This window comes from Mercenaria mercenaria, chromosome 3, assembly GCF_021730395.1.
Source record: "Mercenaria mercenaria strain notata chromosome 3, MADL_Memer_1, whole genome shotgun sequence".
Taxonomy (NCBI): Eukaryota; Metazoa; Mollusca; class Bivalvia; order Venerida; family Veneridae; genus Mercenaria; species Mercenaria mercenaria.
Genome location: NC_069363.1, coordinates 24,713,328 through 24,741,085, shown reverse-complemented (window position 1 = coordinate 24,741,085; position 27,758 = coordinate 24,713,328). Strand labels below are relative to the sequence as shown.

The 27,758-nt window shown below is 35.9% G+C and overlaps 2 protein-coding genes across 5 annotated transcripts in view; both read right to left on the bottom strand.

Moving 5' to 3' along the window:
- Window positions 1-2,515: 2,515 nt before the first annotated feature.
- LOC123525243 (uncharacterized) lies at window positions 2,516-6,256 on the bottom strand. Of its 2 annotated transcripts, none has more exons than XM_045304127.2 (2): window positions 6,126-6,256; window positions 2,516-4,941 (listed from the first exon to the last, which is right to left on the bottom strand). In XM_045304127.2, exon 2 carries the CDS (start codon window positions 4,892-4,894, stop codon window positions 2,870-2,872), a length of 2,025 nt encoding a protein of 674 aa, XP_045160062.2. In that variant the 5' UTR covers window positions 4,895-4,941; window positions 6,126-6,256; the 3' UTR covers window positions 2,516-2,869. The 2 variants fall into 2 exon arrangements, with proteins under 2 accessions (XP_045160062.2, XP_045160060.2); XM_045304125.2 differs by lacking the exon at window positions 6,126-6,256 and adding an exon at window positions 5,540-5,798.
- A 3,509-nt stretch (window positions 6,257-9,765) lies between these two features.
- The window catches only part of LOC123525879 (spindle and centriole-associated protein 1-like), a 29,078-nt gene continuing 11,085 nt past the window's right edge, over window positions 9,766-27,758 (bottom strand). The window contains exons 4-16 of one of the 3 annotated variants that reach the window (XM_053538020.1): window positions 24,945-25,020; window positions 24,249-24,331; window positions 23,605-23,676; window positions 22,284-22,449; window positions 19,091-19,309; window positions 18,709-18,887; window positions 16,470-16,712; window positions 15,728-15,820; window positions 15,195-15,312; window positions 14,344-14,457; window positions 12,764-13,689; window positions 11,277-11,372; window positions 9,766-10,524 (exon numbers count right to left, since the gene is read on the bottom strand). In XM_053538020.1, the coding sequence (XP_053393995.1) occupies window positions 10,405-10,524; window positions 11,277-11,372; window positions 12,764-13,689; window positions 14,344-14,457; window positions 15,195-15,312; window positions 15,728-15,820; window positions 16,470-16,712; window positions 18,709-18,887; window positions 19,091-19,309; window positions 22,284-22,449; window positions 23,605-23,676; window positions 24,249-24,331; window positions 24,945-25,020 (2,505 nt within the window). In that variant the 3' untranslated portion in view covers window positions 9,766-10,404. Of the gene's footprint in view, window positions 10,525-11,276; window positions 11,373-12,763; window positions 13,690-14,343; window positions 14,458-15,194; window positions 15,313-15,727; window positions 15,821-16,469; window positions 16,713-18,708; window positions 18,888-19,090; window positions 19,310-22,283; window positions 22,450-23,604; window positions 23,677-24,248; window positions 24,332-24,944; window positions 25,089-27,758 lie in introns of all 3 variants that reach the window. The other 2 variants (XM_053538022.1, XM_053538021.1) reach the window with 2 other exon arrangements.

Sequence of the window (27,758 nt, the reverse complement as noted above, 5' to 3'; positions counted from 1 at the left end):
CCTTTTCTTTTGCCTTGTATTTCGTTTCGACAAGGCATGAATAGAAGGGTGATATCCATCCATATGTTGTTAATGCCAAATTTTAACAAGATTGCGTCATATAGTTTACATATAGTTAAGTATATGTACACATAGTACTTGTAATTGATATTGTATGCACAGAAACAATTCCTGGTCATTTTAATATCGGCTGGTGATATTCTCGCTTTTCTTATCTTTGAAACTAAGTTGTACTTGTTTGTATCTTGTCATGTTAATGCTCTTTGTGTATATATTTGTATTTAGTTTACTTATTTGTATTGATTGTTGTTTGAATAATTTTGCCATGATGCTCTCCTATCTGTGGAGGTAATAAAGAATCTATCTTTAGTCGAGACGTAGAAACATAAACTTTCCCTATTATTTAAAATGAACAATAACCTAGCACCCAACTACTTATGCAATTTAATTCCTCCTCGGGTTGATCATATGTTCCAATTTAGAAACCCTCAAAGGTTTATACCGTTGATACCATGCAGAACAGAGTTCTATAGAACATCTTTCTTACCCTCTGCAATACGGGAATGGAAGAGTTTACCAGCTTCTATCACAGACCAAGCAACCATTCCTTCAAAAATGCTTTAAATGCAAGAAGCAATCTAAAGCCTAACGTCCTGTTTAAAATTTGTGAGCGTAGGGTCCAGATGCTTCATACACGCCTAAGACTGGATTGTAGTTCACTAAACTTTGATCTCCATCGGCGTTCACTAATTGACTCTGCATAATGTAGTTGTGGCTTAGTCGAAACAGATAGTCATTTCTAACTGTCCTGTCCCAACTACACCAAGCAAAGACAAAATCTTTTGACTAACCTCCCCTGTCCAGCTACAATTGACAGCCTCCTCTTTGGCAACGAGCATCTGTCTTTCGAACAAAATAAGCATGTCATATTCAAAGCTAAGCAATTCATAGCAGCGACATGTCGTTTTGATCCGAGTCACAACGGTTGATGGGCGGGGTCCCCTAGTAGCTAAATACCGGTATATTTTTTACATTATTTTCTTCATTTGTTTCTGTTCGTATTTTTTTTATCAGTGGAAGAAATAATCAGTTTTTTAGTTTTTTCCTCTCATTTTTATTTTCTTCTAACTTTACTTTTCTACATTGTTTTGATCATTCAACTATGCATATCTTCTTGCAACCTGCCATAACAATAGAAGTCTAATTGTAACACTTAGGAAAAATATTCAGATAAGTTACCTTGCAATTTTTTTCCTAATTCTAACTGTATTTGTTACAATGCTGTTTCTGTTATGTTTACTTGATTAAAATGAATAATGTTTAAACTGACCCCAGGGCCTCGGAATACCGTTCCGACGCTCTACCAGCTGAGCTAGGCCTACTTGGCCGCCTACGCCTGTTCTCCCCGTTTTTAATATCTAAGTCCTATACCGTGACAGTCCGAAACGTTATTTTTTTTTATACAATATAGTAGATTTTAACGGAAATATGCATGGATTTTTGTCATCATACTAGAATGTGTCTTTCATAAGTTTTATACGAATAAAAATTCATGTAAGGGAGATTATTCATACAAACATTCTTAAAATACTGACTAACATTACTTTACCCCTCCATGTATGTATGCTTATTCTAGCATGAAACTTGTGAAATGAAAGGTTACTATATATTCTATATAATGGTATCATTGTTTTAATGTGTTTTGCTGGAAAAGCGTGAATTTACGATAGGGGTCAATTTTAAAACTTGCAGATTTGACAGAAAGTGACCAGAAAACTGTTAATAGGTTATACACAGCTCTTTTCTCATAATTCTAGTAAATATTCTGTGACTTACAACTGTCAATAAACGAGATCGCACTTTTAGTTCAAATCATCGCAAGTAAATTTGAAAGTAATCCTCATACGATTGCTGGTACCTTCTATACAGATGAAGGTACTACACATACACCCAGCCAGCATTCTATATCGGCCCGATATCAAACCGACGTCGTTGTCTATAACGACCCGATATCGGCTTCAATTTCGGCTGCAAATAGGAATGATGTCGGCCCGACGTCGGCAGCTGCAAGGACCGCACATTGTTACAAACGTACCAAATACCAATTAAAGTTACAAGTTAAAACACTACATATTCACCCAAAGTTATTCCGGTATAAAGTTAAAAGCGCAGCATATGCAGTTGAAAGCGCCACATATAAAATTGAATGCACCACATATACAGTTAAAAGAACTGCATATAAAGTTAAAAAGATCGCAAACACAGATGGAAGCACCGTATATACCGTTGAAAGTACCACATATACAGTTGAAACGGTCGTATACACAGTTAAGATCACATTAAATGCAGATGAAAACACCTCATATATAGTGTTAATCTCTTTATAGGCCTATACATGTATAATCACTGTAGAGGTACTTCATATACCGGTAATAATACAGCATAAAATACTATATCAACATCACAATACAGCAACGGCGTTCCATAGATTACTGGAATCTTATGCACACAAGTGTATAATAATAAATTATTTATTATTAATTATACAGAATTTCAGTAGGAATTAGTATCTGTTTCGTCGCTTAGCTCAAACCAAATGAAAATAGCTACGCAATTATGTAACCCTAATGAAAGACTTTGCAACCTTTTCAGCCAAACACTTCTTCACTTTAAACAAGCTTGGTGTATTGCCTTTCTTTATTTTATGTGAGTTAATGTACATTTAATTTTAAACTAAGTAGTCTCTGCAGTAGAGATGACGAGTCGTTTTTCAAGACTAAGCATCATTGTAATGTTCGAGTTCAGAAGGACTGGCCTGTCACCATTGTAATGTTCGCGTTTAGGAGGGCTGGCAAGTCATTTTTTAAGACTAAATATCATGGTAACATTCGTGTTTAGGAGGGCTGGCAAGTCGTTTTTCAAGACGCTGCAGGCGGTATTTCGTACTTCTACAAACTTGATCACAGTTTAAAGCTGTTGTGTAATACTTTCTAGCGGTATCGTAATTTCCTTGCGCCTCATAACATGCACCGACAACTGTACAATCAGTGGAGTAAACGGCCCCGACTGATGTGATGAGGAACCGTGTTTCAATAATGTGATCTAGAATTGCCAGTGTTTCCAGTGCTTTCTGTTCGTCATTAGAATGGTGATAGCATACAAACTTCAAAGAATATGCATACACTGTAGGGGAAATCATATTCAGAGGACGATAGTTGAACACTTCTGGCTGAAATTCCTCAGGAACAATTGAAGAATTGTCAAGAAGTACCAATTTCCTCACTAACGCATCATTGAATTTGTTTTCTAAACTCAAACCTCGGCCACAGAACTTTTCAGTGTAAATACGTATCTCTTCTTCCGTGTAAAACGGATTTCGGCGAAGCATCAGACCGGCATCAGGCGTTATTTTGGGGCTGACAGTATTCAGTATTTCAAGTGCCGTGTAGTAGTTTCTAGTTGTACAATGAAAAGATGCTAGTAGAATAAGACCACACAGTCGGTCTGACCTGCACCCTTTCCGTAAATGTTCTTTTTGCAGCCGTCGTAATTCTTTACACTGTTCACCATCTCCAGCTACATGTATCATCTGCGCTAGCTCTTGACGAAGAGAAGATACCAGGCAGCCGATTACTCCTTTTGCAAAAGGTTGTACTTGCTTGTCATATTCCTTTTCCATTCTTTCCAGTGCAGATATCAATAGCTCCATGTCGTCGAACGGATAAACGTGTAATACTCTGAAACACAGAAAATCTAGTTTAGCTTCACGTTCTGCTGCTGTCATTGGTGTTGTTGTTTCCATGTATGGGCGTAAAGATTCGCAAAGGTATAATCCTTCATATCCAGAGCATTTCAATTGAACGAGAGTTTTCAAAATGTCCGGCTTGTTATTTTCGTGTACCTTTCCTTTGAACATATTGTTATCAGGTATCACATAGTTAGGACAGTTACACGTCTCTACCCATTTGATTAGCTGGTCAAGACACATCATGTAGCAAGTAAATAGATTGTCCTTGTTCCAGACCTTCTCATCGTTATCTGTTTCTTCAATCAACCAGAAAAGGCATGTCTTTAGATAATAAGAACATATGATATCCTCGTCCGTAAGCGTTTTACCAAGACCCTCTTTAAACACTACCTTCAATAGACCATAACACAGCCAATGGATGTGTCGCATTGACAAAATTAGGCGCTTTTCGGCTTTGGCAAACGACATTCTCCATAATGTTCCGGAATAATAATGTCTTGGTCCAACAGGTACATATATGCAACCAGCTGAAAGGAGTTCGTTCACTAATTTGTCGGAAAGCCATCGTTTACTAGTACATGTGGTAACTCTCTGTTTTGCAATCCGCGGCCAGAAGGATCCGTGTAAACTTATGGCGAAATCATGTACTCCGTCGCTAATACATGGACCATGGCTTGTGTTACCAGGTCTTATGAACTGGCCCCTAAATCTAGCGCTTGCTACAATACATTTCCCACCCGACTTCTGAAGAGATCGTTTTATATTAAGTATTTCCGTCCTTTTTGTATTTTCTTCGTTATTAACAAAGCTTTCTTGAACCTCAGACAGAAACAGGCTTGCATATCCGGGTCGCTGTTCATCTTCTTGCATGTTTACTCTGAGAGTATTTTTATCGAGTGTCACTTTCTCGTCTATGGGAAGTACGTCTACATTCTTGAGGACAAGCATAATATCTTCGTCACTACCTTTCAAGTCAAAACCTTCTGAAAGACTTCCTCCAGATATTGAAATAGAATCTCTATCACCGAAACTATTAATCATGCCCATATATTTAAATATTTCTTGTCTCGAACGAATGTCTTCTTCTGTACCAACAACATCAAGAAGTACTTTATACAGTTTGTCATTTACCACCTTATCTTCCATTCTTGAAATAATTGTTTGGACTGTTCTTTTCTGCTCATAAAAACTACCTGAATATAAAATAAACAATATGTAAATATTAATTCAAGACTAGCATTTTAAATGAATTATGAACAAAAGATTATATGTATATACCTTGATTTGTACATGTGTTTCACTACTACAGAATGAACGTTTATATATTTGCTTGCAATAAAACAACTTTATTGACATTGTCTCAAGTTCCTGTAGTTTTCTATATAGACCTAAATATGTATACATGTACACTGGAAGAACGATCCATTTTGTTATACTGAATAGCGTGGAGTGTGATCCTTCTGTCAGTTTGGAAACAATATATAAACAAAGTTTTAAACTTAACTTAAATTTTTTGAAATATGGCGTTTTTATACTTTTTTTAGGTAAAATGTGAACATATACATATGTATTAATGATGTGTAAATAAATGTATGGATGTTGACCATTTCGTGTAGTAATGTAATATTTACAGAGATAAAAAAGCTAAATTAATTATCCGCGCTATTTGAATTTTAAAGATCACGTTACTATTAATTGGTAATCATATTAATTGGTAATCGTATTCATCCTGTTCTTGGTTCAAGTTAAATCAATTTTGACTTAATTAAATTCTAGTAGACAACCACTCACCCAAAATCCATATTTCTTTTGACTTCCTCTTTGCTATTATGATCAATAACCTTCTTAATTAAACTAAGATACAGCTGTTAAATACCGAAATATCGAAATCCGACATATCTACAATGTATCTACTCAAATATCAAAAATCTTAAATCAAATTTTCCGAACATATTATTCGTAAGTTATAATGGCAGGGAACTGACGAAAGATCTGTGTTATTCAGTATTTCTTTTGAAAAAATAAGACACATGTACGTACAAATATTATATTACATATATTAAGAATGTCTATATAATTTTAACGATATTGTGAATTCAGGAAGTTTGGACTTGACTTGGCGCTATTTTTAACTCCAAGTATGATTTATCGGCGCACTAATTATTAAATTACATTATGAATCATTATCCGGCAGCCTCTGCATGATTATGATGCCGACTGTTTTAGTAATACATTTGTATTTTGTGTCCCGAGAACTGATGTAGTGATTTATATATTCACTACACAGGGCCGAATTACAAGAAATACAATGTTATCTGGCTGCTTAGCTTAACAGACAACAAGGATGGACAGTACATACATGTAAACAACTACTTACAACCGATATTCTCGAGGCTGGAGTAGGAAAATACAATTACAGATCTGAATAATATGGATGCTGGAACTCGACTGAAGCCGGTTGGCTGGAATTCCCGCGTGCTGCTTCAGTGACGTCACATCTGCAGGTCAGCGACCCCTTCCATCGCTGCTCAAAGGCCACTATTCACTACACTGATATTACCATTGGTTCATAATATGCAAAATTAGCTAAACATATCTAATGTAGAGTAAATAATTTACCTTCGGAGTAACAAAATAGCCTACCATTTTAAAAATAATGAGGGACTTTAGGACCTGATCAGAACTGTCTGGCACATTAAAATTGATGTAAAACATAAACTATAAAAGAAAATAACAAACTTGTAAGTTTGTGTTATTCTCTTTAATATTCATGAATATGCAAATAAAGTTATTAACATAAAAATACTGTCTACATATATCTTCATAAAAAGCATATTCAAGACCATACGACATCCTGTGTGTTTATTCTCAAAACATCTGTACAAGTCTGACAAGTAATGAACATTGCACATTGGTAGAACAGAACTCACAGCTATATATTTGATTATTTAAACATGCACTAAATTAAGCTTTCCTCAGCTTGTTCAAACAGGTCGGTTTAGTGTTTTCATTTATAGTAAATAAAATTTATACATAGACCATTCTAGACAATTGTACTACATTTGATCTGCTATATATGTTCGGAAGACAGTGACAGCATTAGAATCAGTATGTGATGCGAGTGAGCTACAAGAAACGCTTTTGGTAAGAAACGCTCTCGGAATACGTTCAGTCAAAAGAACGTGGCTTTCCAGAATATTTCCATACACGTAGGCCTACTGCTAAGCGACGATGTGTTTGCCATTAATCTTGTGAAGAGACACGCCAATACATAAAATACGTTCTGATTCTGGCACTGCTACAATATAATAGAAGATGTGGAAACTCCGCAGATCGCTCAACACGACAAAAAACGATTGCAGGCTCGGTTTGACAGAGCCTGTTCATGGACGCTAGTGGAAATGCATGCTACCGTCCACGCCCTCTAGCCCCGGGTTGAGCAGAACTCAACATTTACACATGCTACAAGTACAAAAATCAATTTAGAAACATCCACAGATGTATTCATACGGCGGTGTGATAGTTGAAAATACATTTATTAAACTGTTCTTCATGTGCATACTTATGAACTCTAGGTGAAATAGTCGATTTTAGTTCCGGATAGAGTTCTAGCATTGCGGGTCACCACCTGTTGATATGATGGCATGGCTGAAGAATGCCACTCCCCATTTTGAAAACTATAAACACGTACATAAAACACAAGAGCTCATTGACAACAAATTTTCATTCAGACTTGCAGATGATGACATTGCGATGTACGATATACTTTTAGTACAGAGATACAAACGTTGCGACCTGCCGTAAGCATCAAACTTCCTACGATCACCAGTAAATATATTGTTAAAATCTCTAAAATCAACACCAACATTAGCTATGCGGGAACTGTTCTCTACAGCTCTGACATTTGTGTAGTAGCAGCTTGATGAAGTAGAAAGACCACGCCAAATAGTTGCTACACTTTCAGATAGAAAGAAATATCCACAATACCTTTGATAGTGGAACTATCAATACTAATTGAGTTTATGCTGGCTTAGTAGCACCCGAGTACATTTTGTCAACTGAAGTCAGAAATTATGAATGGACCCATACACTTACGCAAGTTCGTTATAATCTAGGCGTTAGACTGGCTCCTCGGACGCAGTTTCACATTACGAGATGTTGGGGCGTCCTTAAAACAATCGAGCTTTGGAATCCATCTACTGACGCTGTGGAGAAATTTTAGTAAGAAATAAGAAAATAAAGTATCTGTCTCAGACAAACAATTCTGATTGGACTCAGTGCCAAATAGAATTTCGTTATATTTTTTTATAAACAGTAAATGTATATCTCTGTATTGTATCCCTTGTAGAAAAAATCCTTTTAAACATTTTTCCCCCACAGTTCTGTTATGACCATTACACGGCTAGGGATGTCGGTCACACGAAGAAAAATGGTTTCGGACGAGCTTTTGTAACTAATTTCTGGACAAAGTATCACTGATTACAGAACATTTCCCGTGTTATTTACCGTTATCGAAAACGAAATTAGGTTGGGATTTCACAGAATTGACATCTGTTTTATGTTTAATTTATTTTAGATAATACAATTTTGCCTAAAAAGTGAACAGGTGATGTAAACGTCAAAATAAACCTACTGTCACGATTCATGAAGATCCATTTTTCTGTCTACAGTATGACAGATTTACATCTTTATTCGCGTTTTACGGCACGCCAACACAGTATTGGTTATATGGCGCCAAACAAGATTAAAATTTTTGGTTTTACATCTTATTTAGTATTTACATCAAAATAAGAATACGAGGTCTTTATACCTGCCGGGATCACAGAGGTCACCAAGTCTTCAGACCCAATCAGTCGTCTACTACGATCATGCAAGGGTAAGGCAGTGTTTCCAATTTATTTCACACACAGTCATCTCAGAAGCACACGGGACCTTAGAAATGTGGGTAATTTGGACATTTCCTTCATTGAAAATAGTCTACGATAAACGACACAAATATTTCATGTAAGTTTCCAACAGGTTGTTCGCGTTTTTCAGTTAACATTGTTGACAGTCAAACCCGAACAAAGTCTCCCAGTGATATTTTACCATATACTGTAGGAATCTTTTACCAACATCTAAACACAACCGTTATTTTGGAATTTCAAGGGCTAAAACTGTGGTTTTTATTTCACGACTCTAGGTCAAATACTTTTTTAGATATACACAACACAAATTCGCAAGGACGGACGTATGTACGGACAAGGGTTAATCTAAGTGCGCTCCCAAAATTTTGATAAGAAGGGGGCATAAAAAATGATGTTTCCAGGAAACTTGGTTGGTACCAGAGGAGACAACTTCAGTTTCATTTGAACAAGCAACAAATCCAGCTCCCAAGGACACAGATGTTGTGGACTACTCATGCACGTTCTCCAACACCGTAGAGTACCCAAGCAGTACCTTTAAAATATTTTCTCATGCACAAGATCAGCTTTTGTCATTATACAATAATTCTAGGTCTTCCCTACATACATTACTGCCAAATCTAGATAAGCTTGTTTTAAGAATGGCAGAGAATATTTCTACATCTACTATAGACGACTTCCACATAGACCTAGCAAAAAAGCAGCCGAAGTTCCCAACGACTTAATGTTTCTTCAAGGTTCAATATTTACAGTTTACACATTGCTGAGGTGGAAATCAGGATGGTTTAGCATATCATCCCAACCTCTGATATTATCAGAAGTTCCACTTAAAGATGTAATTCGACAACTGCCATCAAAACCACAAGCCTTATGTAGAGACAGCATAGTTACTGATTATAAATAATGTACAAAATAGATTGAACATGTGTTGTTTGTAAACATTTACTGCATAAATGTTGAAAACCATCAAATGCTTCAAAACAAGCATATTGTTGTTTGGTAAATAGGCCATCAGTGAAAATAGTCTAAATATATGGTAAAACTATTTCAGATGTAATGGCAAGAACATTCTTATATGCTACAAGCACACCACAGGAAGTAAACAAAACAAACTGCCAACTGTATGCTGTTTTTATTTCTTTCTAAGGTTACAAGCATCTGTAAAAGGTCAGACACTACTGTACAAAACAAAAATCTTACTAGTATCAATGCAATACAATTTAAATTATATTTACTATATATCTTTATACTGACAATCACATTTTGTTCCATTTTAATATAAAATGGAAATATGATTTTACATATGAACACTATCACAGACAGGTTACAGCTTTTTCCACATACTTTAAGTCTTAAATACACCAGACAAAATAAAATTTTGCATAACAAAGGCCACATGAGGTGTTGACCCTGCTACTGTGATGTTTTTAGCATCTGCTTTAATACAATAACAATCTATGTAGTTACTTACAGTCAATTCTAAACCTAACAAAAGCGCATGGTTGTGTTGCAAAAAAGCAACATCAAAATTAAATATATTAAATGTTACACATGAACTCCAGAGTATATTCAAGTAACATGGTACTTAGTGTCACAACTTAATGTAATAGTAAACTGACATAGATAAACTAAATGAATTAGCCATCAATTTTCATAAGGTACTGAATGGTCCTCAAGCACATGCCATCTTTTATGCCCTGGTGACTGACTTCCCACAAAATGATGTTGAACAGTGAATCTAGAAAGTAAGTTCTATCTGGCAGTGCGTGGTGGGTTAGGTGAAGGACTACCCCCTGACTGATCCATATCAACTTTTGGTATAGATACAGATACAGTAATTCCCCTACCCATTGGAGCACTCACACTCGCATTCTGAAATGTATTTTTAATATTTTAAAGTTTTGACAATAAAAGAAACATTAATTACACAGAAATTTAAATACATCTCGCTGACAAAACACATCTGCATTCTGAGAAACAGCATCATCGTCTATCAAATAATTACAGAAGATAATGTAAAGGGATTCATGCTCTGTTTTCTCTCATGATAATATATCACATTTCCTAAAAAGGGAGGAAAGGCTGAAACAGTCTTAAGTAATTTCATGTGAAAGACATTGTATTACTTTTTGTAATGTTGAAAGAATTTTCCAAACTGGACCACTTATGAAGAAGATATATGGCATTGTGAAATTTAAGAAAAAGGTGAAACAAGGAGGCAGCCATTTTAGTGTGTTTATGACAGCATTTAAACAATACTGAATTATTTATCAGCAAATACCTTTCAAACAGATTAATTTCGATAATTATTGAGTTTAAGATGTGAAATGTAGAAAATTACAGAAATTATTCAAATTAAGGAAAATAAGCATCTAAAAATAATTTAAAACTGCCATTTTATGTTGTCATGGAAACAAAATGACTGCCATTTTGATAAAAATATTGAGATGTTCATAACAGTAACTTTCTAATTTCTAAGCCAATTTTGAAAATTAATTCACTGCATTTTGGTTTAAGAAGGCTTAACAGACGGAATTAACATTAAACTAATGTTGCCTTTAACTTCAAATTCAAATCATCTATGTTAATATTAAATAATCCTTTTTCACTAGGTAATTCCCTACCTGACTATCAACTGACTGGAACATCATTTTGTAACTCTCAGATCTCTGGGATATTGGTGAAATATTTGGAGACACTGGATATGCTGGAAGACCAGTCTGAAACAATGGATTAAAAATTGTTACCATGGTACACAAAGAGCAGTTATTAATGGCCATTGATGGCACAGCTGTGTTTCACAGCTGAAACAGGAAATAATTTTGGTACAAAGTCATCCAAGAACATTTCTGCCAAATTACTATGATAGCTTTCCTGCAGATCTAAAAGAAAATATGAAAGATTTCCATAGAACCATATAAGGAAAACTAGCTCCACCTCCAAGCAGCCATTGTTCACGAATCCAGAAAGTTTGAATAATTTTGCTAGTGGGCCAACCAAGAAACATTTGTGTAAAATATTTTAAAATTAGGCCAGCAGTATCTGACAAGAAGACTTTTCAAGTTTTCACAAAGTCCTTACAGGAAAAATGATCATGCTCCCTAGCAACAATGTTTTCTTCTGGCAAATATGAATATTGTGACAACTCTTGGTAGACTGGTAATCAAGGAACATTTCAGTGGAATTATTTCGAAACTGGAACAGTAGTATTTGATGAGAGGTTTTTAATATTTCCACTATTTACATGTGGGAAAAGGTGACCAAATCCTCTAGATGTCATGTTTTATGGTTATAGTCATTTAAATATTTCTCTGTTTATAACTCTGCTGGCCATGTTTTCTAAGAATAAGAAAAGTCTAAATTTGAACACACCAGGTAGTCACCATTTGATTATTCTGTGATTATCAGGATAGCAGTTTTTGACAAAAAGATTTTTAAAGGTTTCACTTTTTACATTATGGAAAGGTAACCCCAACCTCTGGCATCTATACTTTTTTGACAAATCAGAATAATTTGAAAATCCTGATACAGGGTCAACCACACAAAATTTAATTGAAATTATTGTAAAATTGGGCCAGCAGTTTCTAGGTTTTAGCCAGGTGTTTTTAGGAAAAATCAAAGCAGACAGTCACCTAAGGAATGTTTGTGTGGAATTATAATAAAATCCGGAGAACACTTTTTGACATCCACTATATACAGAGAAAAGTGACTGATATGAGTGTGAAATTACTGTGAAATTAGACCAGCATTTTTTAAAAGATTTTTCCACTATTTACATACTGGGAAAAGTGACAACAGCCCCTGGTGGTCAGGTTTTTGAAAAATGTGAATAACATGAATAATCATGATGCAAATCGTTTCTAAAGATTTTTAAGGTTTTTCTTTACTGTTGCCATGACAACCAGAGTTCTGTATGGAATCCTTTGAACAACTTTGAAAAGGAAACAACACAGAAAGAATTCTTTTGAAGTTTTGTGGGAAATTCTGACAGATTACTGTTGAATATAAACAGCAGAGGAAATTGTACTTTTCTAGCATGACAGAACTTACACATACAGACCAAAAAAAAAAACAACTTATAAATTAGAAAAGGAATGTAATAAATTTTAACCCGTTTCTGTACAGGTCTGTATCCTGGTAATTCTGTTGACTGTCTGACAGTTGTCGTTCCATTTGTCATCTCAGCTGGTATAGTTGGTCTGGGGCGATGATTCTGCTGTACTTGCTGCTGCAACTGTTGCTGCTCCTCAAGCTGCTGCTGCTGAAGTTTCTGTTGCTGTTGCTGTTCATGAATTCTTTGCTGTTGCTGCATGACCATTTCAATAAGTCTCTGTTGCTGCTCATGCTGCAGCTGTTGCTGTTGAATCCGTTGTTGATTTTCTACAACCTGCTGTCTTGCTTCTTGACCCTGCTGCTGTTGAATTTGTTGTTGTTGCTGTTGTATTAATACATCTTGACCTTGACTCTGAGCAGCCTGCTGCTGATGCATTAAACTATTTAATCTCTTCTGAGCTTCAGCATGTTGCTTATTCAGCTCGGCAATTTGTGAGGCAAGAAAATCTCTGTCTGAACCAGGAACCATTGGGTCATGTGACCTTTCTGAAGAATCAGATTGGTCTTGTGATGACACGCTATTCTGGTCATGTATCCTTTGCAATGTCTGAGGCCTGTCTTTGGGTATTACAGTTATTGGTTGATTTTTCTCATAAAATGACAGTGGTAATTGTTGAGAACTTCTGGACGGGAGCCCAGTAGAGTCCGAAGGTAGAGGTATTCCTACATTGCTCTGAACTAGTGGTGTAGGTCTGGGAACATTTACAGAGTTCACTGACACTGATACAGGAAGTCTAACCTGTGACTGAGAAGCTGGTTCCTCACTCGGTAGTCTGTTTGTCTGCAGGGGACCAGTGTTTGGGTTGATGACTTGAGCAAGACTTGTTGTACAAAGACCCGGCAGCTCAGCAAAATCTTCTTGCAAGGCAGAACTATCCACACTTGAAACATAGTCCTGATAGTCTAACAAGGAACCCTGCTGCCCTAAAATACAATGATTAATATAACTTTAATTGAAAACCATAGCTCAGAGAGAACATGTTCAAATTCTTGATTTCTTAGGGAATTTTTTTAATGGAAAGTTGTATCAGTTTTGTTTTCAGCTGACAACACAGGAGAAGGAAATCATTTAACATCCCATAAAGATTGTTACTGTTAAGACATGTACTTTAATTTGTACAACAATTATACATAAAATGCTTTCACCAAATGTTTGTTTCTTAGCAACAATGCTTAGAGGAAACCCAATCCTGCAGAAGTAAATGTATACCTTGTTTTCCTATGCCAAGGTAAATGCCATAATTACAAATTACTGTTTTGGCAGAAATTACAATGTCAACAAAATCAAAAGATTTTGCAGCATCTGTCCGAGGTATTTGACTTATTTTGAGTAAAGAATTCCATAACATCTCTGAGGGTGTCATTCATATTAAATACAGTTGCTCACTAAGAAAACCTTTAAGTCAAGCATTGTCTTTCAGGTAAGTTTTGCATAAAAATCACAAAAAAAATGGAGGTGTTTGAGAAGGAAGAAAGAATGTTTTAGAAGTCTGGATCGCTTTAGCGGTAACAAAATTGTTGACAGCTGTAACAGTAAATTATGATATTACTGCAATATAAAAGACCAAAAATACTGACTAGCAACTTGTCTCTCAGGTTCTATAACTCTTGACCTTCTCACAGGGGGAGATAACATAACAGCAGCAGAAACAGGCTTCAGATGATCTCCAAATGGCTGCTTACTAGGCATATCTGTTTAAAAGACAAAATAAAGTGCAATGAATTATATGGAGGAAGATATCTGCCATATTACAGATTGCTTTACTGTATATTTTCAAATTTGTTATCACATATAATGATGTATGTCTTGATGAAGATATAACAGTAAAATTGTTTAAAAGTGCAATCCATCAGTGGTTTTGAAACAGATACCAAGGACAGACCACTCTGATGCTTTTAGACAATGGATATTTCATCTACATTAATGCGTTTTTGTTTTATAGGGGGAATACTTTGAGGGACTGAATTAGGCGTTATTTTAGTAGATTTTCTAGTTTGCATTTTTGAGCCCGGTAACAGAACTTTTTGAATCACCCTCATATTTAAGATTTAATTAAAACTTCCATAGGTGTTTCCTTAACATTACTTTTATCCAAACAATGATCCCCATGGCTGACCCAAATTTGATCCAGTGACCCTTCTTGAAATTTTTAGGAGCACACTAGCCAATACCACGTACAGGACTAAATATCAGATGTCCAAGTCACTTTTACTATTACAATGTGAATGTAATAATGTCCGTTAACATACCAAGTGTTTCAAAATTTCATACCAGTACTAACTCTTTCAAACAAATCAGAGATAGAGCATAGATGACTCTTGACATAATGTAACGCCTTTATTGAAAACCCTAAAGCTCAACAGTAATTTTGGCTTGTGGGATTCGGATTAGTGGTTTACAGTGAAGGCAGTCAAAAATTAAACCATACTTTGTATATCTTGACGTTGCTGGGCTTTTGGTGGTGTCTGGGTCTGAACTGGTTCTGCAGGATTGGAGTTCACTGACTGAGCCGGGCTCCACTGCTGTGAGGACTGGGGCTGTTCACCCTGTCATGAAAATATTGAATAAATATATCAATAGAGAACACAGACATATCAAAACAAATGAATGTATCAAACACATCATAGTCTCAGTCACAGACATCTTCACCCTATATAGAGTAAAACTCCAACAAACTAAAGCTTGAATGTCAGGACCAAACAAATTACTTGAGCTACTGATGCCAGGGTTATTGGTGTTTCATCAGTTCAAGTAGAGATAAAATAATTTATGCTTTTAGATAACATTATTGACATACATACTCATAAACAGTTTCTTACAGGCATTAAACAACTAATTCACACATGTCTTTAAGAGAAAGGAGATGGAACTACTTCAAAGGTTTCAAAACTTATAGTTTGTTAAAGACGTTTATAGTTCTAAAATTACCACACTAGCACAGAAAGTTAAAGCTACAGATACCTTCAATCTCTGTATTTCAGCCTGTGTGTCTTGTCTGAATTTCCGGAACTCAGATGCCATAGTGTGGAATTCCTCTTGTGTAAGAATAATATCCTGAAATTGGAAATTGAACTCATTATTTTTCATACTGTACAATTTAGTACTTCAAACTGTAGTATTCACTTCCTCAATAAAAATACAAGTGTCTGGCACAGACTACTGACAAATTATGGACAAATATGATTTATTTTTTTTTTTCATTACGGTACCAAACTGATGTTAATGTCCTTATGAATTTGGTATCTGATGAGAAAGTCCGTAACAGTTGTGTAAGTTGTAAATTTGAAGCAACATGGGGTAACTGGAGTTGAAAAAATTATAAACACTGACTCGTAAAATTATTCACTATGCATATTATGGAACATTTCTTTAAAATCTAAGGTCTTTAAGGGAAAATATAACAACTTTAGGGGAAAATATAGCTATTTTTAGCTAGGGGAAACAACCTGTATTCGGTTGTAAAAAAAAAATCAAAAAAAAATCACTGCACACAAAGAACAATGCACTGCTCTAGAGTAAAGCTTAAATACAATCTACAGAAATATAAATCTGTGCTTTAAATGTCAACATAAGTTCATAAAGAAACAGAATTCCAAGTCCAAATCTCAGCCATCATGACTGTGTCTCAAAAATCTGAAACATGGTAAAGCTTTGCAAAGTTAAGGAATAATCTAATCATTTAGCAGACTGTCTGTTTACTTACAGAAGTTAATGCATCAACCAATGCTTTAAATTGCACAACATCCTGTGCAAGCTGTTCCCTGACAGTGACTTCAGCATGCAAACGTAGTTCACATTCCCTAAGGTAGCGTGTCAGTTTTGTTACTGAGTCCACAATAGCTAGAGTGTAACCGGAGAACGACTCCTGCCTGTGACGTTCCGCTGGAGGTCGACGACCTGTCAGACGCTCGTACTCTGCTACTTCATCTTCTAATGTTTCTAAAACCTACAGCAAGTTACTTATTATGTAATTTATTGAAATGAATATTTGCAAGAACAAGAGCTGTCCGTAAGACAGCCAAGCTCGACTATTCGAAATATTGTCACAGAAGCTGGAAATTATTACCCAAAATGTTAAATATCAAAAGAGTTTTAAGTTCGAAAGGGGACATAATTTGGCCAAAATGAAGGTCAGAGTTATGGGACTTGGTGCTATAAACTAGTTTTATAACCCCGAAGACACATGTAAAGTTTCAATTCAATATCTGCATAAGTTTTGGAGATAGTAACTTGCATGTAAAACTTTAACCAGGATTTTCTAAGTCCAAAAGGGGGCATAATTTGCCCAAAATACATGTCAAAGTTATGGGACTTCACCCAGTGAGGTAGGTAATTGATCTAGAAAAAGAAAAAATAAGTTTCAAATCTATATGCCTTTTAGTAATAGCTGTATGTACTTGCATGCAAAACTTTAACCAGAATTTTCTAAGTCCAAAAGGGGGCATAATTTGGCCAAAATGAAGGTCAGAGTTATGGGACTTGGTGCTATCAACTAGTTTTATAACCCCGAAGACACATGTGAAGTTTCAATTCAATATCTGCATTAGTTTTGGAGATAGTAACTTGCATGTAAAACTTTAACCAAAATTTTCTAAGTCCAAAAGGGGGCATAATTTGCTCAAAATACATGTTAGAGTTATGGAACTTGACCCAGTGAGGTTGGTAATTGACCTAGAAAAAGAATAAATAAGTTTCAAAGCTAGATGCCTTTAAATGATAGCTGTATGTACTTGCATGCAAAAACTTAACCAAGGTGTGACGCCGACGCCAGGGTGAGTAGAATAGCTAGACTATTCTTCGAATAGTCGAGCTAAAAACTAGAAAAATCTGGTAAAATCAAACAATTGTTGTTCTTAAAAGATTTCTTTAACAAAAAAAAGATGATATTCAACTGTTCTGTTTTTGTCGAGTTTTAAACAAACCAACAATGTTACTGTCATATGCCAACTTTCCAGCTTTCAAAGGTGGGCGGAGTAAAAATCTCAAGCCACAAATCAATCACAAGACCTGTGTTAAATTCAAGCCTGCATACTCGCATAATATTAATGAAAATTTAAATCTGCAAGTTGAAATTTTATGAACTTCTTTTTGCAAGAGAAAATTTTGGGCCCAATGAAATTGAAATGCATTTTTAAATCAGTGATCTCAATGAAATTTTTTTCTTTGATAAACTGTGGTCAGTGCAGAGTATTTTGTCATTTTTGGAATGCCAGGGTAACAGCAGAGGTTAACATTTGAATGACACCTTTTACGCATGTCTTTTCAAGGGTTATCAAGTACCTGTATCAATACTAATGGCGGCATCTTCCGTATAAATAAAATTTGCTAGTCTTTCATGTGCCTTTTTGTGTTTCCTAGAATCAGCAAGTTAAACACTGAGAATTTGAAAATACAGGTTGTTTTTGCATTTTGTAAGTAGAAAAAAATACTACCTGCAAAAAATGCAAGTAGAAAACCTAGCTAAATTCTGAATGATGAAGTATAAATCACTGGTTAGGTGGATGGATAGCTCAGTGGTTTGCACACTGGCCTTCCAATCCTGAGGTCGGGGGTTCGATCCCCGGCAGCTACTCGGGAACTTTCAGAAACGCTTTTCAGTGTTTCCCACCCAACTAGAGGTGTACTGGTCAGGAACCCAGGCAATCCTTGCGTGTATCAGTGCTTTACACTGGGCACGTTAAAGAACCAGGCTGTCTATTTGCAACGAGCTAGTTTAAGTTAGCCGGACAAGCCTGTATCTGATTTCTGATCTCTCTGTCGTGGGGGCTGTCTCACTCTGTCCCTCTGGTCAGATCGCTCTGTGTCTGTACTAGTAGAGGATGAATTATGCGCCCTCTGTGGCTGCATTTGAACTATGTAAATCACCTTAGAACATGAAATTGATCATGAAAAGGGCGCTATATAAATCTGGTATTATAATAATAATAAAATTAAAAAGTTACCTTTCTTAATTCATTGAGACTGAGGTTTGATGTGTTCTGTTCTGGCTGTGGTTTTGGAACTCTTCCTTTGGTTTTATTGATCTTGTTTGTATCATTCATAGCTGATTTTGGTGGCTGTAAAATTTCTATTGATTCATTTGGGTCTTTCTTGTTCTTTGGTGGTGTACGAAATGAACCATCTGGAGAAGAAAAAATATGTCACCAAAAAGTATTTCTTACAAGTGTTACAGTGGATTCTATTTTTATCTTTACATACCCATACACTTCATATATGAAAATATGACTCGTAGTATCAGCAAGTGAATATTTTTTTCATTTAAAATATGAACAGCCAGTATAGGTATATATTGAACATCCCTTGAATTCATGACAACGTGGTTACCTTTTGATGTTAATTCTGTCTGATCAGGTAGTTGAGAACTCTGGATATTTCTACTGTTGAGCTGACTTGACAACATCTGACCCAGATGACTCATGCCTGCCTGTCCGCTAATTGTGCTCAGAGTGGTATTTTTCTCTTCGGCTTCAATAAATTGCTGGAATCTCTGCATGTTCATTTTTGGCTGGTAAGACAATGGCACTGGATGAGATTCATCTAGGTCTGTGAATATAAAAGAATATCTTAGAGAGAGCTACACGCCTTTCTGCCATTAGCTGTTTCCTGTGTAACTGGTACATGAATCACCCACATGAATCATGGCAATCTAAAGCATTCTTAATGGATCTAGTTGATTTGTAAAGGGATATTTGTTTGTATTGGAATTTCTCATGAAATTGTGACCTTTTCAGACTTTGAATACTGAATCATTGTGTAAATGAATCAAGGCAATACAAGAGACAATAAATGGTCCTTTTTAAATTTAACAGTGTACATATTCAAACTTTTTGGCATTATTTCAAGTGCAAGCGAGCAGGCAAGCTGGATGGTTTTCTGTCTAGAATAAATCTGAATGCTGGTATTGGCTGAACTGACATGTGTATGTCAGCCATAAGCAACTCTGCCGGACTCTCTTTTTTCGTTTCTCTTGATACTTTGGATACTTGTACATTGTCTATGGTTCATGCATATGTAAAATAAGGAATTTCTAGCATTAAGTTCCTTAAACAAGAGGGCCATGATGGCCCTATATCGCTCGCCTGTTATCATTGCACTTGAGGACAAGAAGGTCCTCAGAAAAAAAATCTAAGTCCAAAGGACAGGAACAACAAAGGAAAGAAATTTAACCAAAAAGAAAAAAAATTCTTACAAGGTACAGATATGTCAAAATACACCTAAAAATTGGAGGTACCATCCATGTTGTACCATAGAAAAGTTGACTCAGTTTTTCCCTACGGCCAATAATAAAAAAGTTACTAAAAATAAGCTATTTATAGTAATGTAAAAGGGAAGTAATTTAAAAAAATAATTATTGTAAGTGAACAAAAGAAGGATCTGCCAAATAAATCTGTTGACATAAATGAAATTTCAGATCAGTATCTTCATTAGTTACGGAGATATACCCACTTTAATTTGAAATAAAGGGAGGTAATTTGATATAAAATCAGTCCATAGTTATCTACCCTGATTGTCTCAGTCCAACTAATGACAATAATGAAATTTCAAATAAGTCCTATAAGTACTTACTGATATAAATCCATTTTGATTACAATCAGGGGAGGTAATTAGATATAAAATAACTCTGAGCCTACGCTTGGATCTGATTTGTCATGGAATCCAAGAATTATTGTTGTTGAAGTTATTTTGGAAGTTTGTATCAAATAAAACCATAAATGAAGTCTCTATATGGCTGCAAAAGCCAAAATAGCCAATTTTGGACCTTTGAGGGGCTATAACTCTGGAACCCATGACGAAATCTGGCCAGTTCAATAAAGGATCCAAGATCTTGTGGTTATACAAGTTGTGTGCAAGTTTGGTTAAAATCAAATCATAAATGAAGCTGCTATTGTGCATACAAGGTCAAAATAGCTAATTTTGGCCCTTTCAAGGGCCATAGCTCTGGAACCCATTATGGGATCTGGCTGGTTCAACTAAAGAATCAAGATCTTATGGTGACACAAGTTTTGTGCAAGTTTGATTAAATTCAAATCAAGTTTGTATCAAATAAAACCATAAATGAAGCTGCTATTGTGCAGACAAGGTCAAAATAGCTAATTCTGGCCCTTTCAGGGGCCATAACTCTGGAACCCATAATGGAATCTGGCCAGTTCAAGAAAGGAACCGAGATCTTATGGTGATAAAAGTTGTGTGCAAGTTTGATTAAAATCAAATCATAAATGAAGCTGCTATTGTGCAGACAAGGTCAAAATAGCTAATTCTGGCTCTTTCAGGGGCCATAACTCTGGAACCCATAATGGGATCTGGCCAGTTCAAGAAAGGAACCAAGATCTTATGGTGATACAAGTTGTGTGCAAGTTTGGTTAAAATAAAATCATAAATGAAACCACTATCGTGCAGACAAGAAATTGTTGATGGACAGACGCACGGACTGACGACGGACGAAGGGTGATCACTAAAGCTCACCTTGTCACTAAGTGACAGGTGAGCTAAACAAGAGCTGTCGGAGGACAGCAACGCTCGACTATTTAACAGCCTTGTCGCTTGAATGAATAAGAAAGTCGAAAAAGGGGCATAATTTAGTAAAAAGTAAAATAGGGTTATGGAACCTGCATAGTGCTTATCAGCTCATGACAGTGAACTAGTGTGTGAAGTTTCAAACCTTTCCCATTAGTGGATACTGAGATACCAGCTTACATACAAAAACTTAACCAAAAATTTCTATGTTGAAAAAGGGGCATAATTTTGTAAAAAAGCAAAATAAAGTTATGGGACCTGCTTTGGGCATGTCAGATCATGACAGTGAACAAGTGTGTGAAGTTTCAATCCATTCCCATTAGTGAGTACTGAGATACCAGCTTACATACAAAACCTTAACCAAAAAATTCTAAGTCGAAAAAGGGGCATAATTTTGTAAAAAAGCAAAATAGAGTTATGGAACCTGTGCAATGTAAGTCAGTTTATCACAGTAAGTAAGTGTGTGAAGTTTCAATCCATTCCCACAAGTGGTTACTGAGATACCAGCTTACATACAAAACCTTAACCAAAAATTTCTAAGTCAAAAAAGGGGCATAATTTTGTAAAAAAGCAAAACAGAGTTATGGAACCTGTGCAATGTAAGTCAGTTTATCACAGTGAATAAGTGTGTGAAGTTTCAATCCATTCCCACAAGTGGTTGCTGAGATACCAGCTTACATACAAAAACTTAACCCGGGACACGGATGCGGACGCCGACGCATGGGCGAGTCCAATAGCTCTACTATTCTATGAATAGTTGAGCTAAAAAGGGTAAAGTTTCTTGTTCAATGTGGGTAGTCAATGAAAGTCCCCACCTGGAATGGATGGAACAAACTATTTCCAGTCCAGCCCACGGCAGGTGTCATATTTACCTCTTCAGCATCCTGCCTAGGCTGATATAGCTGGAAACAGTACCAATTTAAGAAATCAACCGGCACTGAACTCTAGTCAGGATATCAGCAGCAACTGGGAATCAAACCTTTTTTTATTTTTTTTGACTTACCAGATCCTGAGTCTTGAAGTTCATTAAGTGCAGACTGATTCATCATTAAATCACTGATATCTTCAGTCCGAGTTCTTATATCTGGAGGTAGATTTATCAGAGAGGAAGCTACGTCTGCTTTCCGGGAGTTTGGTGCAGTTGTTACAGATGGGATACCTGCAAACCTCTGGAATATAACATACAGAATTTACACAACTGAAAAGTTGCTTTCTTTCTGATTTCTATTTCAATAGTAAATGCTGTAATCACACATGATGAAAGAAAAAGCTTTACATGTTGACTTTTTTTTTTCAGTGCTTTAAAACTGACACAAGATTTTGTAGATTTGGGTTAACTAAACATTTCCTAGCACAAAGCTGTCTCACAACAGCAAGCTTGACTATTCAAAGGCTTGTCAGTGAAATGAATTTTCTATCTAAGAATAAGTATGTTGTCTAAATTCATGCAAGAGTTATTGGACCTGATGCTACGATTTTGTTCAATTGCACCCAATATCTGTGTGAAACTTTAACTTGCATTTTCCAAGTCCAAAATGGGACATAACTTTGCAAAAATAAAATTCAGAGTTATGGGACATGAACCTTTCACTATGGTTTATCCTTCTCAGTAACTTGTATAATGTTTCAATTCAATATCTGCATTGACTTTGGAGAAAGCAATTTGTTTACAAAACTTCAAGCTAGATTTTCCAAAAAGTCCAAAACGGGGGTAGATTTTGTTAAAATTAATGAAAGAGCTGAAAGATGAGTGTGAAGTTTTAAAGTTTTAACATAGTATCTGCAATGGTATTGTACTCTTTTGAAAAGCTTTTAACAAAAATTTCTAAGTTAAAATGGGGCATCATTCCTGAAATATTGCAGGTAGAGTTACATATCTTGCCACACTAATGTACGGTGTCACTACAAGCAAGTATAGCAAATTTCAATTAAATAACTTAAGTAATGAAGAAGACATGGTACTTCAAAACTTTAACAAACCCAGAAGCAGACGTGGATGCTGGGATCAATGCAATTGCCCTTCTTATTCTTTAAACAGTCAAGCTAAAACTTCAGACCTTCTAGCCAAAAGAAGTGAAAGTGAATCAAGACCTTCTAGTCAAAAGAAGTGAAGTGAATCAATGAGCAATTTGTTCACCAAAATGAACTTAAATGTCTCCTTTTAAGTAATACTCAATTTAAATGTCATTGTTCTTATAACACTAATCAAGAAAGCTTGACAACTCTTTTAGACCACAGACATTTATATGACATTACGATCTGGTCATTTATTATAAAAACTTTCGGTGGTAGGATACTATGACGTAGACATTAGTAATAATTACCCTTGGATCATCTCCAAACAAGTCTTTGACAACAGCCATCATAGTGTCTGACTTTTCCAGTACTTCCTGTAGCTGCAATACAGAAATATCACAATCGTAATGAAGGTGCAACTGAATGACAGTATATATGCTGTTTTCTCATATTCTCAGGGGCTATTATATTCCCAATAACAGATTCAAATCATTTCATAAACAGTATTTGGGTATAATTTTGTAGAAAATTCACTTATCTTTCAGATGGAGCCATGAGATGTTACAGAAATTATCCCATTTAATTGTTTTGATAGAGTATTTGATTCCACCCCCAGCCTCAGAAATGGACAAGAAGTTTCTCGTATTCCCGTGGATTTAGATTTAACTCTTCAGCACAAACAACTTGTAGAACTTAAAACTGTGCAATAAAGAGACATATTCTGTAGTAAATGCATCAAGAAATATGACAATTAACAGAAAGTGCTGATCAACATTCATCATGTTGTAACGAACCTGACATCATGTGGCAAAATTTCAAATCACTATGTTCTCTCGCCACTTCCGTGCACCAAACACATTGTTTAATGCTGAATGCAGAATATAAAATGCTTCATTTCCTACAAAGCAATTGAACCCATTAGAATTTACATTTCTGTCAAAATATTATTTACCTGTTTTTGGTCATAGAGAACTTCCTTCATGATGGCAATTTTACGAGCCTGTGAGTTGTTTTTGAATGGACTGGCTCTTTTACCTGAAACAAATAATTTGTATTACCATACTGGTATTGTTTTCATACACAAAAGGCGTCATGACAGAAATTTTAAGACCTTAAGTCTGTGAATTCTTTTATGAAATGGCTTGCTCTTTTACCATAAATAATTTGTGATATTATGATCTAAATAATTTACTCTAAAATATATTATTATGTAATGGGATGCCAAATTGTTTTAAAATTGAGCCAGCAGTTTCTGACAAGATTTTTAAAGGTTCAACAACATAAACAGAGAAAAAATGACAAAGCTGCCTGGCTGCCATGTTTTTTAATGAATCTGAAAAACTCATATCCTAGCCCCTATGTACATCCAAATGGCACTGTTTGATCAATTTTGAAAGAGAACTACATCAAGAACACCCAGGCAAAGTACCACTATCCAACTAATGGTTTCAGCGATCTTGTTTAAGAAAATGTTCACTAACATCAGATGGACAAACAGAAAGACAATGACTGATCACAATAGCTCAAATACAGCACACTGTGCTCTGGTGAGCTAAACATAGTCATATTAAATATGAACAGAGCTGACAACTTTTATTACTGATACAGTCTATGTTGTATCAATTATGATTATCCGAAGTGTGACTACCTTTCCTTGCAGATCCAGGTCTTGTAAGATGTGTAGACACAGCATGTTTTGATCTATGTGAAGCTTTCCTGTATGCCTGAAACAGCAATATGGCCATGATGGACCTAAGTTTTTCACCTAATCTTGATTGTTGATCATAAAACACTGTGTCATAAAAGAGAAAATGGAGCAGTTCTATAGAAGTTCTTAAAAGTTAATTCTATTTATAACTTTGCCTGCCCCTAAAAATGCTTAAGCAAATCTATCTGAACTAAGCTGAAAGAGGACCTTATGCAAATGTAACAGACCTAATTCGGTGAAGATCCATCAAGTAATTCATGACTGAAGGTTTTTCTTTTCCTTTTTGCTCTAGCAGCCCTAAGTGGGGCAACATGGAACCTTTTGAATAAACAAGCATGCTACCGACTATGTTTGGTAAAAGTTCATTAAATAGTTCATGAGGAGTTGTTTAAAGGCTTTTCTATTTTATTGCTCTGATGGGCATTTAAGGGGGCCAAGCAGAACCAACTGAGCAAACATTTGAGAGATTACCACTTGGGTCAAGTGGACCTGACCTTGACTTTGACCTGCCAACCCAGTTCATTAGCTCTGCAAATCATTTCATTGTCAACTACAATGTACCTATATGGCATATTTAAAGTCAATACCTTGAATAGTTATTAAGTGATGCCCTAGACAAATAATATGATGGACAGCTCAATCAGTAACCTAGACCTTTGACCTTCTGAATATTTCAAGCACTCTGCAACAACATCTCATTGCCACCTACCCTGCACCTACCTATATGCTAACTTTGAAGTTAATACCTTGAAAGGCTATTAAGTTATGCTCTGGACACGAAAAATGACAGACCAATCTTTGTATCAATCTGTGACTTTGACCTTTGACTACTGACATAATTCATGTGCTCAGCACATCTTACCCCCAACCTACCTGTGTGTCATGTTTAAGATTTATACCTTGAATAGTAATTATGTTATGGCAGTTTTTTCCAAAACCAGCGTATAAAAAGTATAAGCTTTCTTAGTTTTTAACTAGAATTTCAATGCACAAAGAGCACTAAAATCAGTCCTAGCTGTTGCTTTTTAAAGACTGATAAAGCAGGCTCAGTAAATCCCTTTAAGGGGCATGGGTTTCATTTGCAACCACTGACCCTTTAACACAGGTTTCATTATTTAAGTAGAAGGTCATCTAGTTGCAAAGTAGAGGGGGTCATCCACGGATAGTGGCTCAAATCTTTGACCTTGAGTTGTGACCTTGACCTTGAGCCATCATGGCTGACTCATGGGTTCTGCACATCGTCTTGATGAGGTGATCATTTGATCAAAGTTTCATGATTATCCTTCAAGGGGTTTAGGAGATACAGAGTGGACACGAAATGGAAGGCTCAAACCTATGACCTTGAGTTGTGACCCTGACCTTGAGCCGACATGGCTGACTCATGGGTTCTGCACATAACCTTGATAAGGTGAGGTGATCATTTGACCCAAGTTTCATGAAAATCCTTCAAGGGGTTTAGGAGATACAGAGCGGACACAAAATGTTACGGAAGACGGAAGGACGGAGACCATTCCTCTAACCCCCCACCATTTGTGGCGGGGGATTAAAAAGCAGAAATTTCTGGCAAAGTTTTTAGACTGCTTAAAGCATGTTATGTTACAGTGCTAACTAGATCAGATATGACCCTGAAACATAACTTGCCCTTTGAGGTCATCTGATGATGCTGAAGACATTAAATTTTGTATAGCTTGAAAGCATTAGGCCTAGTAGTTTTAAAGAAACATGCTTACATGCAAAACTTGAAGCTGAAATTCCAGGTTAAAAAGGGGCATAATTTTTACAAAACAAGAGTTGTCAGTTGACAGCACACACGACTCTTCTCAGTGCTTGATAGTATAATATAAGCTATCAGTAAAGCTTTTAACATTACAATAAGCATATTCTAAGTCGAAAAGGGGCCATAATTCAGTCAAAATGCTTGATAGAGTTGCCTCCTCCTTTTTACAGACTGGGGTCATGATGGTAAACAAGTATGCAAAATATGAAAGCAATATCTCAATGGATTTAGAAAATATTTGGGGTGGTACGCAAACTTTAACATTAAAACAAGAGCTCGTCGAACACGAAATGCCCCTCTTGATGCAATTAGTAATTGCACAAGGAACAAATTATATGCTCACTTATGCATTTGGTTCAAATTTGAAGGCTGCAGCTTGAAAAATGTGAAAGTAGGTCACTAGGTCAAAATCAAGGTCAAATTTTATTTCGGAACATAAAACTATGCAAGTGATCCAAATTAGAAGCCTGTACCTTCAGAAATGTGAAAGTAGGTCACTAGGTCAATCTCAAGATCAAAGTTAATTTCAGTACACAAAACTATGCTTGTGGTTCAAATTTGAAGGCTGTAGCTTGAGAAATGTGAAAGTAGGTCACAAGGTCAAAATCAAGGTCAAATTTTATTTTGGAACAAAAAACTATGCATGTGGTCCAAATTTGAAGTCTGTACCTTCAAAAATGTTAAAGTAGGTCACTAGGTCAATAACAAGGTCAAAGTTTGTTTCAGTACACAAAGCTATGCATGTGGTCCAAATTTGAAGGCTGTAGCTAAAGAAATGTGAAAGTAGGTCACTAGGTCAAGATCAAGGTCAACTCATGTCAAGGTTCATCTTGCCACTCAAAACTATACATGTGGTCCAAATTTGAATGATGTAAGTTATGGACATGAATATTTTAAGTTTTTCCCTATATAAGTCTATATGAACCATGTGACCCCTGAGGCGGGGCCTATTTGACCCTAGAGGGATAATTTGAACA

What these genes read in the sequence shown, in the direction of transcription:
- LOC123525243 (XM_045304127.2), bottom strand. Translation starts at nt 4,894, where the DNA reads ATGGAAGATAAGGTGGTAAATGACAAACTGTATAAAGTACTTCTTGAT.